The 18,798-nt window shown below is 42.1% G+C and overlaps 1 protein-coding gene across 1 annotated transcript in view; it reads left to right on the forward strand.

Moving 5' to 3' along the window:
- Positions 1–18,798, forward strand: part of TMTC1 (transmembrane O-mannosyltransferase targeting cadherins 1) — a 127,927-nt gene that overhangs the window by 51,348 nt on the left and 57,781 nt on the right. The window contains exons 4-5 of the mRNA XM_075158602.1: positions 1,418–1,607; positions 15,285–15,406. Of these exons, the coding sequence (XP_075014703.1) occupies positions 1,418–1,607; positions 15,285–15,406 (312 nt within the window). The remainder of the gene's footprint in view (positions 1–1,417; positions 1,608–15,284; positions 15,407–18,798) is intronic.

Genomic DNA, 18,798 nt, shown 5'->3' on the forward strand with positions numbered 1-18,798 from the left:
TCACAAAAATTTAGGCCTGTTTCATCCCCGTGCCTTGGCCCAACACCCATCTGGGAACTTCTATCCTGCCTGCCTGGAGTCATATTTACCTTTAGCTTACTGACTTACCCCTTCTGCCATAAATATAATATAATGTTGTAAGTGCTGTTGTAAGGGGATGCATTTTGACCCCAAAGGGGCATGTTTCTAGGTGGCGAGTGAAACAATCCTCTGTCTACATGGCTCTACATCTCATGGGGGTCCTTTGTTATCATTTTAATAAACCTGCTAAGGTACCATGGCAACTGGGTGTGATAACAACAGCCAAAGCAGGCTCAGGTGGAAGAAATCCTATGCAGGATAGAATATAATTTCATTTCTTTTTGAGTATTTGCCATCTTTGGTGCTGTGTACAATGTGGATTTTTCCATTTGTGAACCAAGGAAGAGTTTGTCTGTTCTAAGGCTGTTGCAATTCTGCTTGGTTGATTCCGTCATTGCTGGTATAATCTCCAACCTCTTGCATACAAAAGTATTTGAACTTTTGTAAATGTGGTTTGAGGGTGATGCACTTTTGGGCAAGTAGGTGCCAAGCAGCAAAAGGCTGGAGGGGAGAAGGGATGTTGGTTTGATTTCATTTTTTTCTTGTTTTCTTTTTATTTTTTTCTTGTTTTCTTTAGCCCAGTTGCACAGATGCTGTTCTTGTTCAATCTTCTGAAAGCCCTGCTTACTTCCCAGAGGGCAGCACGTTCCCCATTCCATTCCCCATTAATTTCCTCTCTATTGAGAATACCAATTAATGAAGATTACAACAATTTGAAAGGCTCTCTACTTCTCCATCACTTCGGTGGCACATCTCATGGAAGCTGTCCCCAGCCCTAATAAGCTGTGATGGGATCAGCCAACAATCACCCTGTGCCTCCTTTCTTCTGTATTTTCTCTCTGTGGCGGGATGCAACGAGAAAAGACTGACATCTGACTTTAACTGCTCAATATTGTGCACACAGGAGAAATCCTGAATTGTAAGTTAAACCCAGCTAGAGGGGTATTTTGTATTGCAGGAGTGATGCAGTGAACTGTGAAACAGTTCAATATATGTATGTACCTGCTTAGTTATCATTTATTTATTGTTGAAGCTGGTAGAAAGTCACTTCAAAAATCTAGCATTTGAATGGGAAATGAAGATTTCTCAGTTTTCCAAAGGCTGGTGCATAGAAACCACATAAATATTATTGATCTTATGTTATTTCTTTAAATGACCTGTTGAAGTGTCCCTCACCTATGTTAGCATTTCTTTACTGACAGAGAGGTATGGTATTGCCTGTGTGTGCAGATTTTTTTTTTTCCTCCTCCCGTATCGTAAGTGGTAATTGCCAAAGGAAAATCTTTCATGTGTTGGCAGTCATTCCATGTATTATGTTATCTGTTTTCTTTTGCAGGTTTCTAACTTATTCCTACCTTCTGGCCTTCAATGCATGGCTTCTGCTGGCACCGATCACCCTGTGCTATGACTGGCAGGTCGGCAGCATCCCTTTGGTCGAGTCCATCTGGGATGCGAGGAACTTGGCCACAGTGTTCCTGGTGCTGGTAATGACGTTACTCAGCCTGCACTGCATAGCTGCATTCAAGGTAACACTGAAAGACAGGCAATACAACGTTTTGGTTAAAATCTTTTGTTTCCTAATCTTCAGATGAAATTGTCAGTAAGTGCAAGTTTTCCTCTGAAATGCATTGGATTGAGGTGAAAAAAACGTACTGCTACGTAACTAATGCAGGCAAGCTTAACGGATGAAAATGTCCTCCTCGTTGAATGTCTCAGTCTCTAATTGGTCTGATTTGAGGGCAAAACTTGGCCTGGAGTCCTGTATTCAATTACTGTTAATGATCCAAACCTCACTGAAGTTGTTAAGTGTCTCTGCCTCTCCCATAGTCATTAGACTCTTTGTCACTTGCTTCAAACAGGACTGGGAACTGTCATCTGCAGAGCCATTTGAAAATGAAATCAATTATTGTATTTGTACCTTTGCTATGCTTCTAAAACCTAAGTGTTGGATACATCTTGATGAGAAGATTTCCCATCAGTGGAGTAATGCAATGTGGGAAATCTGAAATGACCTGGAAATCGTTACTTAGTAACATAATGTAGTAAATAATATAGTTGGTAAGCCATGCTTCACAATTCAGCATTTCAGAGCCACCATTAATCATATTGCAGCAATGAAAGTGAGGTTGTACTAGGCTTGTCAGAGATCAGATATGCACTTACACGGAAGGGTTTTTTTTGTGGATCATAGGGAGTTACAAGCTATTCCTCGTTCAGTTGTGTTGAGGAAGCTTCTTTAGGAAAGGTGTTGGTAATAATTTTTGAAATAGTACAAAAGTTTTTTTCCTTAAACACACCTATTGCTGAAAAGCTTAGTAGGGGAGTGACAGGTTTTTAATACCTATGTTATGCTAAAATGTGCAGGTCATGTACATGCTGCAGTCTACCCTGGCAGTCTTCTCTGTGCTCCTGATAAAAGACAGGAAATGAACCAAACGGTTTGAGACTGCAGAGTTATTAATTTAGATTATACATTGACAGGTGCTGTATGGGAAATATAGGAAAATACCCTATTAGGTATTCACTAGTTCTACCTGCAGGTAGTACATCGTCTTGTATTCCTCCTGCTTTCATTACTCACTGCTAGAGATATTCAGAAGTGTTTGTATTAGACCTAATCCTGTTCCCAGGGAAGTTAATGATAAAATTCTCATTAGCCCAGTACTGAACACTTCTGAAAAATCTTATCCTGTGTTCTTTGAAGTTTCGGTTGCTCTTTATTTCTTCTCCTGTTGTCGGAATTGGTACTATGTGTAAGATTAACGTTGTTGGTTTGCTGGGAAAAAAATCTTTCAGGATTATCCAAAGACGTTTTGTGTTACTTTATTTTGGGTAAAACGATAATCCAGAAGGATTCCTTTGGGTAACTGAATTGTTTGTCTTCTGTCAAACTGCAAAACAAAACATTTCAAAACACTTTGTGCATTAAATCTCTAGATTTTATCATTTTTATTCCTTCTGTCTTTTTTTCTTGAAGGCAAAACAATTCAGTCTGGATTTATAAATATCACTGAAACTTTGATTTGAAACTGCAGCTTCTAATTTTTCGTGAGAATAAGTTCACTGCTTTGCCCTTAACTACTGTTAATGTTGCGTTAAGCAACATAAATTTCACTCTCCAGGCATTTACTTACTGGATGCTTTGAAATTAATCTTGTGGATTCCTCTGTGTTTATCCTTGAAAACCCAAAATGAGGAATAAATTGGATCTGAAGTAATCTGCTTTTGTGTCTAACCCAAGTAAAACCAGAACCATTACCTATTCTTGACAAAGTGCTCAAATGTTTGCTCAAGTCTTCGCTTGCAGCCTCCCAGCAAACCCACTGTGAATGGTTCCTGGGGGTCAACTTGGACATGCTTCCCCCAACCCTAGGTATAATTAGAGGTAGCTGAAATATTCTGCTTTTCAGGAAATTCTAAATTTCTGAAGCTATTTTCTATTTTATTTTTAACAAGACTCATAACAACTCAATTGTGATACTGCCATTAAGCGGTATGAAGATGATTGTGTTGTGCCGAGTAGTATGAATTATTGAGGAAAGCGAACAGTAGGAAGAGGCACATTTCCTGGAAATAAATTATCCTGTTTGGCTTCAGACACTCACAGTAATGTCTTCTACAGTGAGGAGAGGGAAGTTCAGGATACATGAACTGCAGGCTCAATTCATTATATTAGGCTCTTAAGAAAGCTTCTTTCCAAACACGACAGCAGTGGCCTTTCATACGACATTGCTCCCCCCAAGAAGGACTATCCTTCAGTCAAGCCCCAGACAGGCTATTTTTTAGTATTTTGCAGCTTGTAGGCAGCATGAGACGCATCAGTTGTTTTTTCACATTTCATGAAGTGTAAGATGTTTTGCTTTCTTTTTGAAGCAAACACACAAGACTGTTTTAGCAGCCGTTTTTCTCTTTTCATTGCGAAGTTGAACCTGGAAGCAATAGCTTGCAATTTTCTAAGGAATGGTTTTAGAGTGAACAGGCACGCAGTTTGTGTGCCTTTCATTTGAGTATGTAGATGTGCACGGGTAAGAGAGGACAAAACCTCATATTCATTCTCGTTGGCACTAACACTTTCCTTTCTGTGGCATGGAGAATGGAAATACTAGAAATTATTTTGGCAGAAGTGAAGACATTTGTGCAGTGAACACTGAACTGATTTTCAGTGGCAAGAGCTGATGCGTGTGCATCCACAAAACAAGCTCACAAGAGACTCGCAGAATATATTACATGGACTGTAATTAAAGAATGCGTGTATTGGATTTCTGCCTTTGTTGCCATTGAATTTTAAACAGGGCTAATTTGTTGACGTTTGTGATTAGGGCAATAACCCTGTTGGCATGTATGTGTTGTGCTGATAAAGGACATCTAAGGCATGAAGCTTTCTTGTTCCATTTCATTTTGTGAACGTTATTATACCTCGGAAGGAGAAGAAACAGTGCTTTGCTTGGAACATGTCTGCTACTAGATGGGGGGTTTTATGCTGAAAACTGCAGAAACAGAGAAGGCAGCTGTCCAGTTCGTTATTGTTTGGAGAGAGAACCTTCCCTCCTCGTCCTCCTTGTGTACTTTTGCTGTTGTTCTCCTTCTTACATAATGAGGAAGCTGCTTGAAAAATTGCGTTGTTAATTCCTTGTAGATAACTTTCATTCGCTGGGTTGTTTCGTGTGGATAGTGCTAAATCCCTCTTGCTTATCGGCCAAAGAGCTCCCTGTGAGCAGCTCCCCAAGAAGGACTTGTTGCTCTGCACACTGTTTAGGTGCACAGCCATGCTCGTCCCTTGCTGCAGCCTAGATCCCTGTCACGTGTGACAATTAATGTCCGTCTTCAGGAGGCCCGACGGGAGTAAAGAAAAGGCCTGCTCCTTGGCGCACCTCCCACTGTGGGAATAAAGGACCTTGCTGTCATCTCTGGCCAAGATTCTTTCATAGTGACTAACGTGGCAAAGTTGCAGTCCATCATTAAGCAGCTCTTTGAAACCTTTTGAGACTTGATTTTTCACCACGCAGATGCCCCGTATGCTCTGCAAATTGGCCTCTCTTGAGCTGATTTAGCCAAGGCACCAGGAATTACTGGCGGGTCTTGAAATCCTCAGGTTCTGCTCAGCTCTTTGTGGTGGATTTCCTTACCCAGTCTGGCTGGGCTTCGAGTAGCGTGCTGGGGATGTGGCAAAGGCTGGGGGTGCTATTGCAAACGCCTGCATCCCAGAGAAATAATAATAGATGAGAAAAGAGGATGAGATTTGTTTATTGTTCGTTTTCAAAGACAGCCTCAGCTGCAAGGAATGGATGTGGTCTGTCTTCCAGCTTTGGGACTAGGTAGATTACAAAGGTACCAGTGAAATGGATGCACCATTCTCTTTTTGGTTGCCAAGCACGCCAGTTACAAGGCCAGAGAAATAACCTGTCTGATGCTTCAAATGGCCGCTAGCGTACCCAAGGGCCCATTGCACTGCCTTTCTATGCTGGAAGAAACAGTGAGCACCTGGTGAATTAGAGAGAGGACAACAATTTTTGGCGTATCGTCAGGACGACAGTTATTTCTTTGACATGTCATAATAATTCAATGAGCATGAAAGGAAAACCCTTAAGACGTTTGAAACACCACTCTGCATGGCATTTTTAGGTCGCATCTTAATTAGCGGTGTAATTAAAATGCAGCTTGTCCTGTAGTTGTAGCGGTGAACGTATGTACAGAGCACGTGATGGATCAGATTTCACTTTCTGTGTGGTACCTGATATATGGAGGGCTGATAGTGGGAAAACTCATGTGTGTGTGTCGTGGTTTAACCTGGCAGGCAGCCAAATACCACGCGGCTGCTCACTCACTCCCCCCCTCCCCCCCGCAGTGGGACAGGGAGAGAATCTGAACGGTAAGAGTGAGAAAAACTCGTGGGTTGAGGTAAAGACGGTTTAATAGAACAGAAAAGGGAAAATAATGATAATGATAGAGTATACAAAATGAGTGATGCGCAATGCAATTGCTCACCACCCGCGCTGACCGATAACCAAGTAGCAATCGCTACTTCCTGGAACACGCCTATTCATATACTGAGCATGACGTCACGTGGTACGGAATACCCCGTTGGCCAGCTGGGCTAGCTGTTCTGGCTGTGCTCTCTCCCAATGCTTGTTTTGTTTTGTTTGTTTTTTTTTTCCTTGAGCTGAATGTCCTTGACTAGCAGGGTACTTAGCAACAACTGGAAACATCAGTGTGTTATCAACATTCTTCTCATACTAAATCCAAAACAGAGCACTGGGAAGAAATTTAACTCTATCCCAGCCAAAACCAAGACAGTGTGCTATGGGGTAATCCTGAGCAAGGTGATCTGGAAAACTAATTTGAAAGAGTAGCTTTTGTATCTGACCAGTCTGGGGGAATTTATTGCACCTCATACTGCTTGGCCCTCGTCTTGCATTTATACTCATGACCAACGCTATGGAGGTACCTTATGGTGGTTCACAGCACCTTCTACTTGTTCAGCAGGAACATGTTCTGATGTGCAACAGTTTGCTCATGTCTGAGGAAGGAGCGCTACTTATGTTTCACATCAATTTTTAAGAAAAAATCTCCAGTGTCCTCTAGGGTATATCTTTTTAAAGAGCATGCTTTGCTGCTGTGTGTGACATGGCTACATGTGGTACAGGAAATTGTGATGATTTTCAGGTTATATTCATTACATGCAGCTGAGATATATATTATTACCCTGTTCTTTCATGTGCTACAGTTGGTTGTTTTTTACTTCAGGTCTAATTTTAAGGTACTGCTGCCTCTACATTTCTCTGCATACTGCTTCTTAGCCAAGACAATGCATTTTATACCAAATTATTATGACTTTAATTCGTGTTGTAATTGACATCATATTGCCATTTATCCGGTGGTTTATATGTATGAATATCATCTAAGCATATTCCTCAGTCACTTGCAGACTATATTTCTTCGTTGACAATGTTTAATACCATCAAGGAGAAGAACGCGTTTGCATCTTCTCTTTGTGTGCATGTTTCTGTTGGTTTTGCTAGCACTCATTATGTGTATTCTGTCATGCTATTTACTTTACCCTGCACTCCTGAGACCTTTGCCTCGTTTCCCAGGTTTGGCATTTCATTAATAAATCACAGCTTATAGACCTTTCTGGGGAACAATTGCCTTTTATAATATTCTACAGTAGTATCAGCACAGCTAGAAAGTATGCCTAGCAAAATTCATATGCCACAACACTTCCAGAACAATACCTGCTTCAAAGGCATGGCAAGACGAAGAAGGCTATTTATCGACGGAGTCTATCTGACGAGCTAGAAACCACAGTCATTTTCATGAAAGGTCCATTTAAAACAAATCCTGCTTTCATTTTCCTGAGGGCCCACTTGAATTCCTTTCACACAGAGAGAAGGTCAGGACTGATGTTCTTAATCCTTAGCAGTGAGGTTTTCCTACGCTGCTTCTGTTGTTAATGTTTGCTGCGGGGAGAGAGTAATAAGCCAGAAAGACTGTGTTTAGTGAAAGCTGGAGGAAGGGGGAGAGCCCCTTGCGGGCACCCTGCGTGCCTCCCCGGCAGCTTTTCTGCTCTGTCAAGTGCTGCAAGCGGATCAGCTGTGGGTGCCTGGTGGGGCTGGAAGAAACACGAAAGCCTTCGCAGGGTGCTTGCTGTGCCAGCCAACAAACAAGCAAAAGAAAAGAAACCTTCCTCAGTCTGTCTGTATGCGATTGCCGTTCCGAATTAAAAAAGCAAACGCGAGAACTATCGAAATGCATTTTGCATCAGATTTTTTTTTTTCTCGGTAGATGTTTGAAATAACAGGTTTGGAGTGTGATACTCTGAGTAAATACAACCATAGCTGAAGTAGTTCTGATTTGGCTCACCATGAAGATATTCAGCATCTCACCAAACAGGCTCTTAACTCCTGCAGGAGTTTGTCACGCTAGGTAGGTAGTTTTCATAGGGGTAGTTAGTTCTGCCATTTTCAGCATATTGACACTGAATTACTGTATTTTCAAAGATACTCTTTTTGCACCCTACCATTTTCTTCTCCTGATTTGAGTTAGTATTTCGAGACCCCCTCAGAACTGAAAGGTTTTGGAGTGGCACAATAGTAGGGTGGGAAGGAGAGGGTAGGTGGAATGAGGACCAAGAAATTTACAACTGAGGGAGATGATGATGTTCATTGTTCCTAGTTTGTCTGAGTTAAATGTTAGGGTGCCAAACTATTGTATGACTTTTATTAGGATCCTCTTGTTCAGTGTTACCTCTTAAGAGCAAACTCACCGTGAACAGAGTTGCTTTTACACAGATCACACTGGTACATACACAAGCAGTGTGCATGTGTTTAAATTTTACCCTTTTTTTTTTTTGTCACCTGTTGTTTTTTGTTTTTAACCTCCCTCTGCCCCGGCCCCCACCATGTAGTGAAGCAGCCTGCAGTCACAGAATGAAAGGGAAGAGGGAAAACTAACCTCAAGGTCAAAAGCATTTTTCTAATTCCTGGAGCAATTTGTTGACTTTCCTATTTCTTTTTGGAATGTTCCTCTTCTCTTCCAAAGATGCGTGCGCTCCTGCATCCTGCTCAAATCAGCTTGTCAAGCGGAATTAGAGGCTGCAGAGATTAAGGATTGGGAAAATGAGCTTATATCTTCAGGGAATTTTAGTAATCTGGATAAGAAAGACCGTAAACACACAGCTGAATGGATGTGTAGCTGAGGTCTACAGGGAAAAAGAAAATAGTAGATATAAAAATTTTACTAAAATAAAAAGTGAAATGTCAGTGGAATACACTTCTGTGCCCCGCTGTGGGTTATGGGATTGGGAAAGGACTACTTTCTGCTTTTATTCCATAATTGAGAGCCTGATTTCCAGAGTATTTGAGCATCCACAGTTCCCATTGATGTAAACAGTTTTTAGGCACTTTCAACATTCTGAAAAACAGGCTGTTTTACCTAGTGGTACAGACCAGGACTTGCTTCCTTCTGGAAACGGAAAGTGAACGACCTCGTTAGGGAGAACTGAGATATGTGTCAAGGATTTCTCTTCAGATAATCCCTGGTTAGGAAGCCAATGATACTTTCAGGGGTTTTGATTCAGTTTCTGACTGGTGCATGTTTGCCTGTACGCCAGTTCCTGAATGCACCAGCTGCTGCTGGTGAACTGGAAAGTAGTTTTTGTTGTTGTCGAATGCTGGAAATAGGATCAACGTGTCGGTTAATAAGCAGTGAGCAGTAATGGTCAAAATAATATTATAAATCTTCATGGCTTTGGACTATCTGTGAAGTATAAAATTTGCTTAATTTTAGTGAGTAGTAACTGTGGGTGATTTTGTCAGAACTAGATGATCACCAAGGAAAACTGAACTATTTTAGGAAGACAGCGAGTTGCTAAGCCTGGCATTCAAGCAGCTGGCGCTACTGAAGATGATTTTTTAAATATTTTTTTTTTTTTTTAATGAGATGAAAGAATAAAACTGATAAATTGTAGTGATTACAGAATTTGTGGCTCTTCTTGTAGGAGCAAGCTGATTAAGCCTGGTGTCTGAGCCAGATTTGAAGCTGGGCAGTTACCTTTTCCGTATCAAATGTTTGAGTTTTTCAGACCATCTATTGACACCTGACTTTTGGCACCTTTCGCTCAGTTGCGGTGGCACAGGCAGCAGAGCAAAACAGCCACAGCTCCATAGTGCCCTCCTGTTTGGCCACAGAAGACAAAGATGTACATGTCCCCTCCTGATTTCTGCTGGTGACCTGAAGGAGACCATGCTGATGGTACATGGAGGATGGCACAGCTCTGCCATGGCCTGTCTGCCTGCACCAGTGAGGTGGGACTGGGGAGCACCCAGTGCTTGCTTCCGCGAGCTTTGCATCGACGGTTTTTTTTTTTTTTTTATTCCTGTGAAGGAATGAATCCCGAGGGTTGATTCCTAATTAGCTTAAGTTTGCTTTTTATCACCGTATGTGTGAATGCAGAGTGAGTTTGACATGCTTCTACACCGTCCCTTTTATCTTTAATACCGTATATGTTGGAAGTGCAAGAGTAGATGTTTGCAGATCCTGACCTCTTGTCAGGTGAGATGCTGCCAGTGGTTTGGTGCAGGAGTCATGTTGCCGAGCTGCTTGTGGCTTCACGAGTGACTGGTACAACAGGAATACATGAATTAAGTTTGTGTGCGACCTGCACTAAGGGCTTGCACAAATGGATGTCAGGAGCAAACGGAAGAAGTGTAATCCTCTGTCTGTGGACCAAAGACAGTCACGTAGCTTCTTTGAATCTCTGTGTCTCTTTTGATGGATAATACGCTTACCTCCCAGGCCTGCAAGCATTTGAAAATGTGTAATAGCATTCATTGCTTTTATACAGCCATGCACTACCAACTTTCCTGGGTACCAGCTTTTCTGCGCTCGCAGTCAGATATTCTAAGTATAACATCTCACTGGCTGCAGTGGACCATCCAGAGCTCACTGGCAGAGGGTGATTTATGCTTTTGGTAGGAAGGAAGTCTTTACTCCGTGGAGCTGTTGGTTCTAAATGGTGGAGAGGTGACACTTGCCTCATTCTCAAAATAAACTGTTAGAGGGAGAAATTAAACCCATTTGATTGCCACCTTCCCATCAAACAGGCAAGCGTGTATAAACACCTTCGGAAACATTCCACAGTAGAACAGAATGGAATTTGCTTGGACTTGTTTGCCCAGCTGCTGTCTTCCCCGAGGTGCAACTTTGTCCAGCCAGGAGGAAGGTTGTCCTCACAGCTCCACTTTCCAATGCCTCAGCCCTTGGAGGTGCCAGGGGATGTGAGCATAAGTCCTGCCATCACAGTGTGAGACTTAACGGATCTGGCACCTCAGACGATGCTTTCTCAATGGGAAAGATAGGGAATTTACAGTGGGCTTATGCAAGTCCATAGTTTATGACAGATATGTCGAAGTAATCTGTGTACCTCCTGCGCTCGTACTTGATGGGCTCTGGCTTGTAGAAGACTTGTGATTTAACAGTAGTCAGCAAATATTTATTTGTGGCTCAGGAATATGTCTTATATGTAATACGTGAAGATGCCTTTCAGTTGTAAACTCAAGACTTTCTTCCTTTTCCACCAAATTGCCAAGGAAGCAATTTTTGAGATTTATTGCTGTGTTGATGGTCTTTGGCCTTGGAGTGATTCTTTGCTATTTTGTTTGAGATAGTATGACAGTTTTTTGCCTTGCCTTTGGGAGAAGAAGTGGTGTTCTTTAGTTCTTTCATAAGTCTGTGAAAACTAGCAGGTTAAAAAAAAATTCTTCTTTATTGTTTCTTGTTTTGTTTTGTTACAATATAATGAAGGCCTAATTGTAATTAGAGGTAGATGTGAATTTGAAAACCTCCACCAAACTATCTGCTATAAGGAATGCTATTTTGATTTGAAGTCAGCTTGTCTTTAACAAAAGGAATCATCCTATGGTTAATTCAAAGGTGCTTTCCCCCTCCCCTGCCCTCTCCCCAGAGACCTCTGTGACAGATAGGAAGGTAAGTTTTATATTTCCAAAATAAAGCACTATCTTTAAGAGGAAAGGAGATGTCTCTCTGTAAAAGGAATGAAGTGAACTATAATTTCTAGTCCTAGCTTTTTTGTTTTAAGGAAAAAGGAAGACAAACAAACTTGCCTACTGCTCTTTAAAAGCTTTTACTACTGCTCCGGGCACCTGGAAGAGGCTGGTTCTGCCACCTTTTAGCTCAGCTATCTCTTAAGTGGGCTCATATGACCAGAGTAAACCAATTAAACCAATTAAATGGTCCCAATATTTCTTTTTTTTTTTTTTCCCCCCTCTGCCCTCCTCCCCCCCCCCCCCCAAGTAACAAGCTACAGGTTGTTTTTTTTATTTAAAAAACACGTGGAGGCCTTCTCCTATGGCTTGTGTTGGATGGAAGATCCTGTTGCCCTCTGTTCCTGCAGCCCTACGGTACCAGTCCCTGATGTTCTTGTGCCATTCTGTCCTGCTTGTCTACTCATTTATAAATCTATCAGCCCCTCCAGGGGAAGAGGGAATGAAAGGTGAATCTACCAAGTAAATTTTGATAGGGGAAAAAGATAAAGGAGAATATGGTGTCCTATGAGACTTGTGCTGATAGCTTTTAGTTGTCTAACGTTATCACCTGTGGTCCACACAATCCTTCCAACACATCATGGTTGCATTTCTGTCCTTTTTTTCTGTTTTCTCTGAGCTGCCTAGGTAAGCAGATGTTAGCCCTTGCTGGGAAGGCAGGGACGGATAGCTCTGCTGTGCCTCCAGCCCTCACAAGGCTGGGATAGAAGAACGTGCAGCTCTCAGGTCAGGGCAAAGGCTGGTTCTGCTCAGTATCTAATCAGTCAGTAGAAGCTATTTAGGGAAGTGAGAAATAAGGTCTGGCTGTGAATAGGGTAACTTTTTCTTCCAGTATAAATTCCCAACTATGGGCAGCCAGTGATTTAGGAATTGCTTGCACCAGAGGCCGCGTCCAGACTGTCTCATTAATGGCCACAGATGAGTTTCAGATGACCAGCAACCCACCTGCTCTTCCTGCCCACGGGCTCTCCCCAGCCTCTCCTCCCAGGCAGTACCCAGCTGCAGGGCCAAGGTGTCAAATACACGAAGTGCCCGTACAAATTTTGGAAAAGTTAATGGCCGGGTAGAGGAGAGAAACCCAAACTCAGCTCTGGAGTGACTGCAGCGCAAGCTCAGCAGTTCGACATGCCGGCTCGTAGGCAGGACCACGCGTAACACAAAATCAGCCGAAGCCTGGCCTTCAGGGACCAGCTCTTCACAAAAGCCTCTGCCTGAACCGAATGCTTTAAAAACGGTGCTGCCAGTTGCCAGATGTTTCTTGTTTCAGAAATAAGTAGCAGCACGGAGGGCTCTGCTGTTCCGTGAGGCTGGTTTGGGAGTGCTGGGCTGCTGTCTCTGAGCCCTGCCCAAGGGACTGGGCTGGCAGCCCTCGGTGGCATTAGTCTAGAGCTGTGACTTGTTGTGGAGGGAGAAAGGGCACACAATACCATTTTCTCCTTCAGCCAAGCTAATTCCCACATTTTCCGCTTTCCCACTTGATGTACAGGCTTTATTTGTCTTTCTCCAGCATTCAGTTTCCTTTGCTTATCTGCAGTTCTGCAGCCTTGAATAACACCGTGTCCTTCTGAGAGATGTTAACTAGAGGTTGCTTTCCCAATTATTGATTTAATGAACAACAACTGGAGAAATATTTGATAGCTGGTTCATTTGAAAGCAAGAGCATATCTTGGGGACAGAGAGCATTTTATGCATTAGTAGTGCACTCCCTCTGGCCCAACGTGCCTTCTTGTGCCGCCGGGTCTTTGTTGTCAAACCCCTGGGGTAGAGCGGTGGCAGCAAATGGGCACCTTGATTAGGCCAGACAATGTGGGAAGGGAAGAGAGTGTCAAATGGCAGGAGAGAAATGGAGTATTTGTCCCGAACTGGGTGAGAGGGAAGTTGGAGTTGAGCTAGACTGGTAATTTGCATTCAGAGTTGAGAAATCATTTTTAATTAATTTTTTTTTTCTATTCAATTTTCTATTGTAATTACAAGCCAAAATGACCATTACCGGGCACCTCTGCTCATCAGCTTTATGGATTGGTGTCAGCTTCAGCTCTGGGAATAATGTATTTTAGGTACTGTTGTGACTGCAAGAAGGCACTAGCAATTGTCATTCAACACACTGAAAAAGTAGATAATAAAAGCAGGTAACTGTGGTGCTGTTTAAAGCAGATGTTGATAAAGAAGTCTGGAGACATGAATTCTGCTTCCCTCTCTGCCTTGTGTTTCCTCTTTGAGCCAGGGGAAGCCAGTGCTCTTTTTTGTGATCCTGTGGTTCAGCTCCTCTAAAGTGACATCAGAGCCTCCTAACACGTACCGTTGCATTTGGTACCTACAGAAAATGTTCATTGTCTTTCCCACACAATAGGATGACTACATTTTAATACTGGGACTTCTGAATTTCAACCACTGATTAGGCCAGTGGTAACTGGTGTCGCAGTCTGTAGCTGTGCAAAAGCAAGACAGGTTGTAGTGCTTGGCCCTGCATCATTGATTGAGCTCTGTTCCTCTACTCAGGAATCTTGTTCACCATTTCTAAATTTAGATCCCCCCAGTAAAGGGAAGTCAATTTGCTCTCTGAAGTTGAGAAATTGCCCACAACAGTTAGGAAGTGCTACCATTAAGTGATTCTGATTGCATCTGTTTCTAAGCATGACGAAGCTTCTCCCAATGGCTGCAGAAGGGTGCTGCAGAGGCAGCAGTATCGCAGGGCAGGAAAGCACCGATGTCTGCCTGGGTGATTTAACAGACCTAATGCTGTACACGTAGCCTGATGTCGTCCTTTGAGATCATCAACAGAAAGCATGAGTTGATTCGCCCTCTTGGGGTGGACCTAAATCTGAAACTCAGTTGCCCGAGGAGGCTTGGGTCTCTCCGTGGCAGGAACGGCAGCTGCTGCTGATCACGGCATCCCGAGACGCTTGTGTCGGCAGTGCAGATCACAGTTGTTTTGAACTGCATGTGGCAATTCTATTTCTCCTCAAAGTGAGCTCAAGTGAAGGGCATTAACTGTGCTCAAGTGAAAGACATTAATTTTAATATATAGCATGTCTCAAATTTCCAACTCTGTATGAGTATGGAGACCTCGTGTACGAAAGTATCATTTCAAGTTTAGATATTGTCTCAAAAGGGATAAAATGACTCCATTAATGTGGCATTTGGGGCTAGTTTTCTTTACACAAAATGTGACTGATTGAACAGCTTTTTCTCAGTTATAAACATTTAGGATTGAACACAGCAGTCTGTGTATATATGATATGCATTTGTGTATTTACATACAGCCATGCTGTGATAGACATGCTAATATATACATTCACACTATTCTATACTTACGTATTACCAATATGGGATATATTTTAAGTACTATCTATGCCATCTCAAGAGAGCTGCATACAATAGATCTGACCTTGAAAAAGATACCAAGGGTAATAATACACACTGTGGTTAGTGTTTGTGCACTTTCTGGGCATATCAGAAGCACAAACAGTGCGTAAATATGGAAGGACAGTGTCTTGGAATAATTTCTTTTAAATGCAAAACATATCAAATGTTAATCTAAGTTGCTTTTTTTTATGAATAAGAATCTCGAAAGGGGAAAGTTAGTGGTGAATTAAGTTGGATTTTTTTAGTTGATATTTGTTTAATTTTGTATTATTGCAGAAACTGGAACACAAAGAAGTTTTGGTTGGCTTGTTATTCCTGGTTTTCCCATTCATCCCAGCCAGCAACCTCTTCTTCAGGGTGGGATTTGTGGTGGCAGAGCGAGTCCTTTACATGCCGAGGTAACTATTGCAATTGAATTCCTTTCTAATGAGACCACCATCCCATTTTCTAAAAGCAGGCATTATTACTTCTTCCCTTTTAGAATACTTCAAACATTATGTTGCTAGTCAGTGTGTTTTCTGCCTTTGAGTTTTGGCTTGATAGCATGAGAGATTTTATAGTTGGTTGAGAGCAGATTGCTTGGCAGGAGCAAAGCTACCCAAAATCTTTTCTCTTTTTTTTAACACAGATTTTTTTGGTGTGCTTGAAACAGCTCAATACAGTGATGAGAGATGTTGTTTCTTGAGGTTTCTCCTCCAAGACTCTTTCTCTTGGTAACATTATCAACTTATATCGTCCAATGTCTTTACCTTAAGGACAGTATCTGAAAAGTTAACCTGTCATATTTTTATTGTGGTAATGCTCAGCTTTCCCATTTCATTAGGTGGTCAGTAAAAACAAAGGTATTGCTGTCTTAAAAGGCTGCTGGCTACAGTTGTGGAAAATGCGCATGACCTCCAGCCTGTATGCTATTGACTGCATGCGCATCTAGGAGTGGAGGATTTGCAGTTGTTGAAGAGGATGAGGAAAGTCCAGCCACTCCTTCATCCCTTCAGCCTCTTCCCTGGGGTTTCCCTCAGCTTCCAGCCTCTAACAATTGTCACTTCAGCAGCCTGGGTGCTTCCAATTGCATTTACTCAAGGACAACTTTGAGGTGTCACTTCTGACATGTCTGCAGTATCCAGACCAGAGGCTGCAGACAAAGGACATTGATCCAAGATGCACCAGACCATTGCCCGTTTCACAGAATCACGGAATGTTTGAGGTTGAAGGGGACTTCTGGAGGTCATCTGGTCTAAAACCCCTGCTTGAGCAGGGCCACCTAGAGCCGGTTGCCTGGGACTATGTCCAGGTGGCTTTTGAATATCTCCAAAGAGGAGACTCCACAACCTCTCTGGGCAGCCTGTGCCAGTGCAGTTTGTTCCAGCCATGAGTATAAATGGTCATTCTTGGATGCTGCAAGTCAGAAAGCCCAATTCTACTCTCGGGTGCAGAGGGTCAGCATCTGTTATCTCTAATGGGAACTGCCATTGTGGAGGTGTCAACAAAGCACAAGTCCTCAATTTCACTCTGGATTACTTTGTGATAACTGAAACAATAGTTTTGTTCCACAAAATGTTTAAATTGTATTCCTCAGAAAATGTGGATCCAAAAATCTGAAGAAAAACGCTTATAGGTCTTCTTTTGCAAAGCCATATGCATATTCTGACGGTCATTTGTATAAACACTTAACACAAAAGGGCTGCTCATTGGTGTAAAACTTAGGCTGTGTAGGAGCTGTTGCATTTATTACAAGCTGCTCATGTAGTTAGGCTATGTCTCTGTCCTCTGCTATACACTGATTTACTTTTTGGATCAAATCCTGCTGACTTTATTCACATCACTAGCCCTGCTTTTGTTTGCTGAGAGTGTACCTGGAAGTATAGTGAGTGAAAGTTGTCCCTCGGAGTTATTTTGCAAACGATACCCTCAACTAATGGATCTTGCATCATTTCAAATTAACTTGGAAATCAGATTGCTTTAAATTCATGTAACAGAAAATGAGGAAACACATGAAAGCGCAAAGCTATTAAGGAAACAGTCAGCTGAACACAGGGCTGTGTGGAGTGGTTGCATTTCTGAATCTCAAAAGAACAACTGGGGAAAATACTTGAGCCGTCAGCAGTTCCTCGTCCTCCTCCAGATGAGACTGCTGATATAATGAGAGGAGGGGCAATGAAGAAGAAAAAAGGATATGTTTGCACAGAGAAAATTAATCAGCGTTAACATGTGTGCATATAGTTTATATAATGCTTTTCATCTCCCTGAGGGCTTTGCAAATATATGACCTACAAAGTAGGTAATTGATAGTTGCTGCCTTTTTTCAGGCAGGAAAACTGAGGTAGAAGGATTAAATGATTTCTCTGGAGTAAGTCTCTGACAGAGTCCCTGGATCTCATACTTTGCTCAGATCACTCATGTCTTGCTTTGCAATATTTGGTTTTTGCTCTTACCCCAGGCTGGCAGGCAGCTGGCATGAAAAGGGAAGGCAAACCCTGGCAATTTGGGAGAGAGGTGAGCAGTTTCCAGCCAAAGGATCTGGAGGGAGCTGAGCTTTTGGTTCCGAGTTACCAAGAAATGAGCTCTCTCACATCCTCCGGGTACAAAATGACATGAGTGGTGAGGGGGACTTCTGCAAACATTCATGACTATGGCAGCACAAAAATAACGTGGTTTTTTTTCTTTCCCTTAGGAGCGTGGCAGTTTAATAACGATGGCTTTAGGAAGGGCTCGCGTTCTTTGTTTAGAACAGCCTTTAGCAGTTTTCCTATGTTACACCTTGTAAAGGGCTTTTCCTATCCTTTGCCATTCCTTCTGTAAAAATCAGTTAGCAAGTCAGAGGTGGTCGTTCAGCTTTAGTTAGACAAAAGTCCTCAATCACATGGAGACAACTCGGTGATCTATGTTTTTGGGCTTATGCTGGAAGGTGCTTTTCTATCTCTGTTTCAAGTAATAGCCTTTTATTAACGTTTATGGATGTGACAGTTGCGTATGTGTGTTACAGCCTGAAGTCCTGATTCAGTGTTGCTCAGTAGTTACCTGGGCAAAATGTCAGGCATTTTCTTTTCAATAAAAGTTAAGTAAGGACCCAAGGATTTATGTAAAAGGTGTTGTAAATAGAAAGGAACAAGGAATAAGCCTTTTGCTCGATGTCTAATTATATGGCTGGGCCTTCCCTTCTGGGGATTGATGGGTATTTGGAACAATTCCTCTTCTGCCTGCAGTTGTGCCTCGAGGGAGAGGGATATAAGCTAAGTCAAAATGGTTGAATGTTTTCTTTAATTGGCTTCAGCAAAACATAAATATTTTGAGAAAATATTTCTTGTATTTAGTTTTCATTTGAGGGTTACAAGCACTTATTTGTTTAAATCAGGAATTTTTAATAATAGTATTACTTTAGTGTGAAAAAATTCATAGAAAAACAATTTATTATCTTTCAACTTTTAATTTTAATTTTGTTGTTGTTATTTTCATATCCTTAAGAGGGGAAAACTTGTTTTCAGGAGGGCTAGGGGTACGAAATACGTATCTTGGGAGTGGTGGACAAGATACAACTCTATAGGCCACAGTTTTCCAAATGGGCATCACAATAAAAAGCTGGATCAGTGAAAGATTTAAACCACTGCGGGTTTTTCCCTCTTCAAAATGTAGATGTAATTATGCTTACTGCATATCTGCTAATGCTGCTCAGAACACCACAGACAGCCTAATTGTTTGAAAATCCAGAACGACTATGTGCATCCGCTTACTCTGAGCCATGGGCAATTTATCTGTACTTAGGAGTACTAGCTCTTCCTCTGTGTTGCCCTTC

The sequence above is a fragment of the Calonectris borealis genome, chromosome 1, assembly GCF_964195595.1.
Source record: "Calonectris borealis chromosome 1, bCalBor7.hap1.2, whole genome shotgun sequence".
Lineage (NCBI taxonomy): Eukaryota > Metazoa > Chordata > Aves > Procellariiformes > Procellariidae > Calonectris > Calonectris borealis.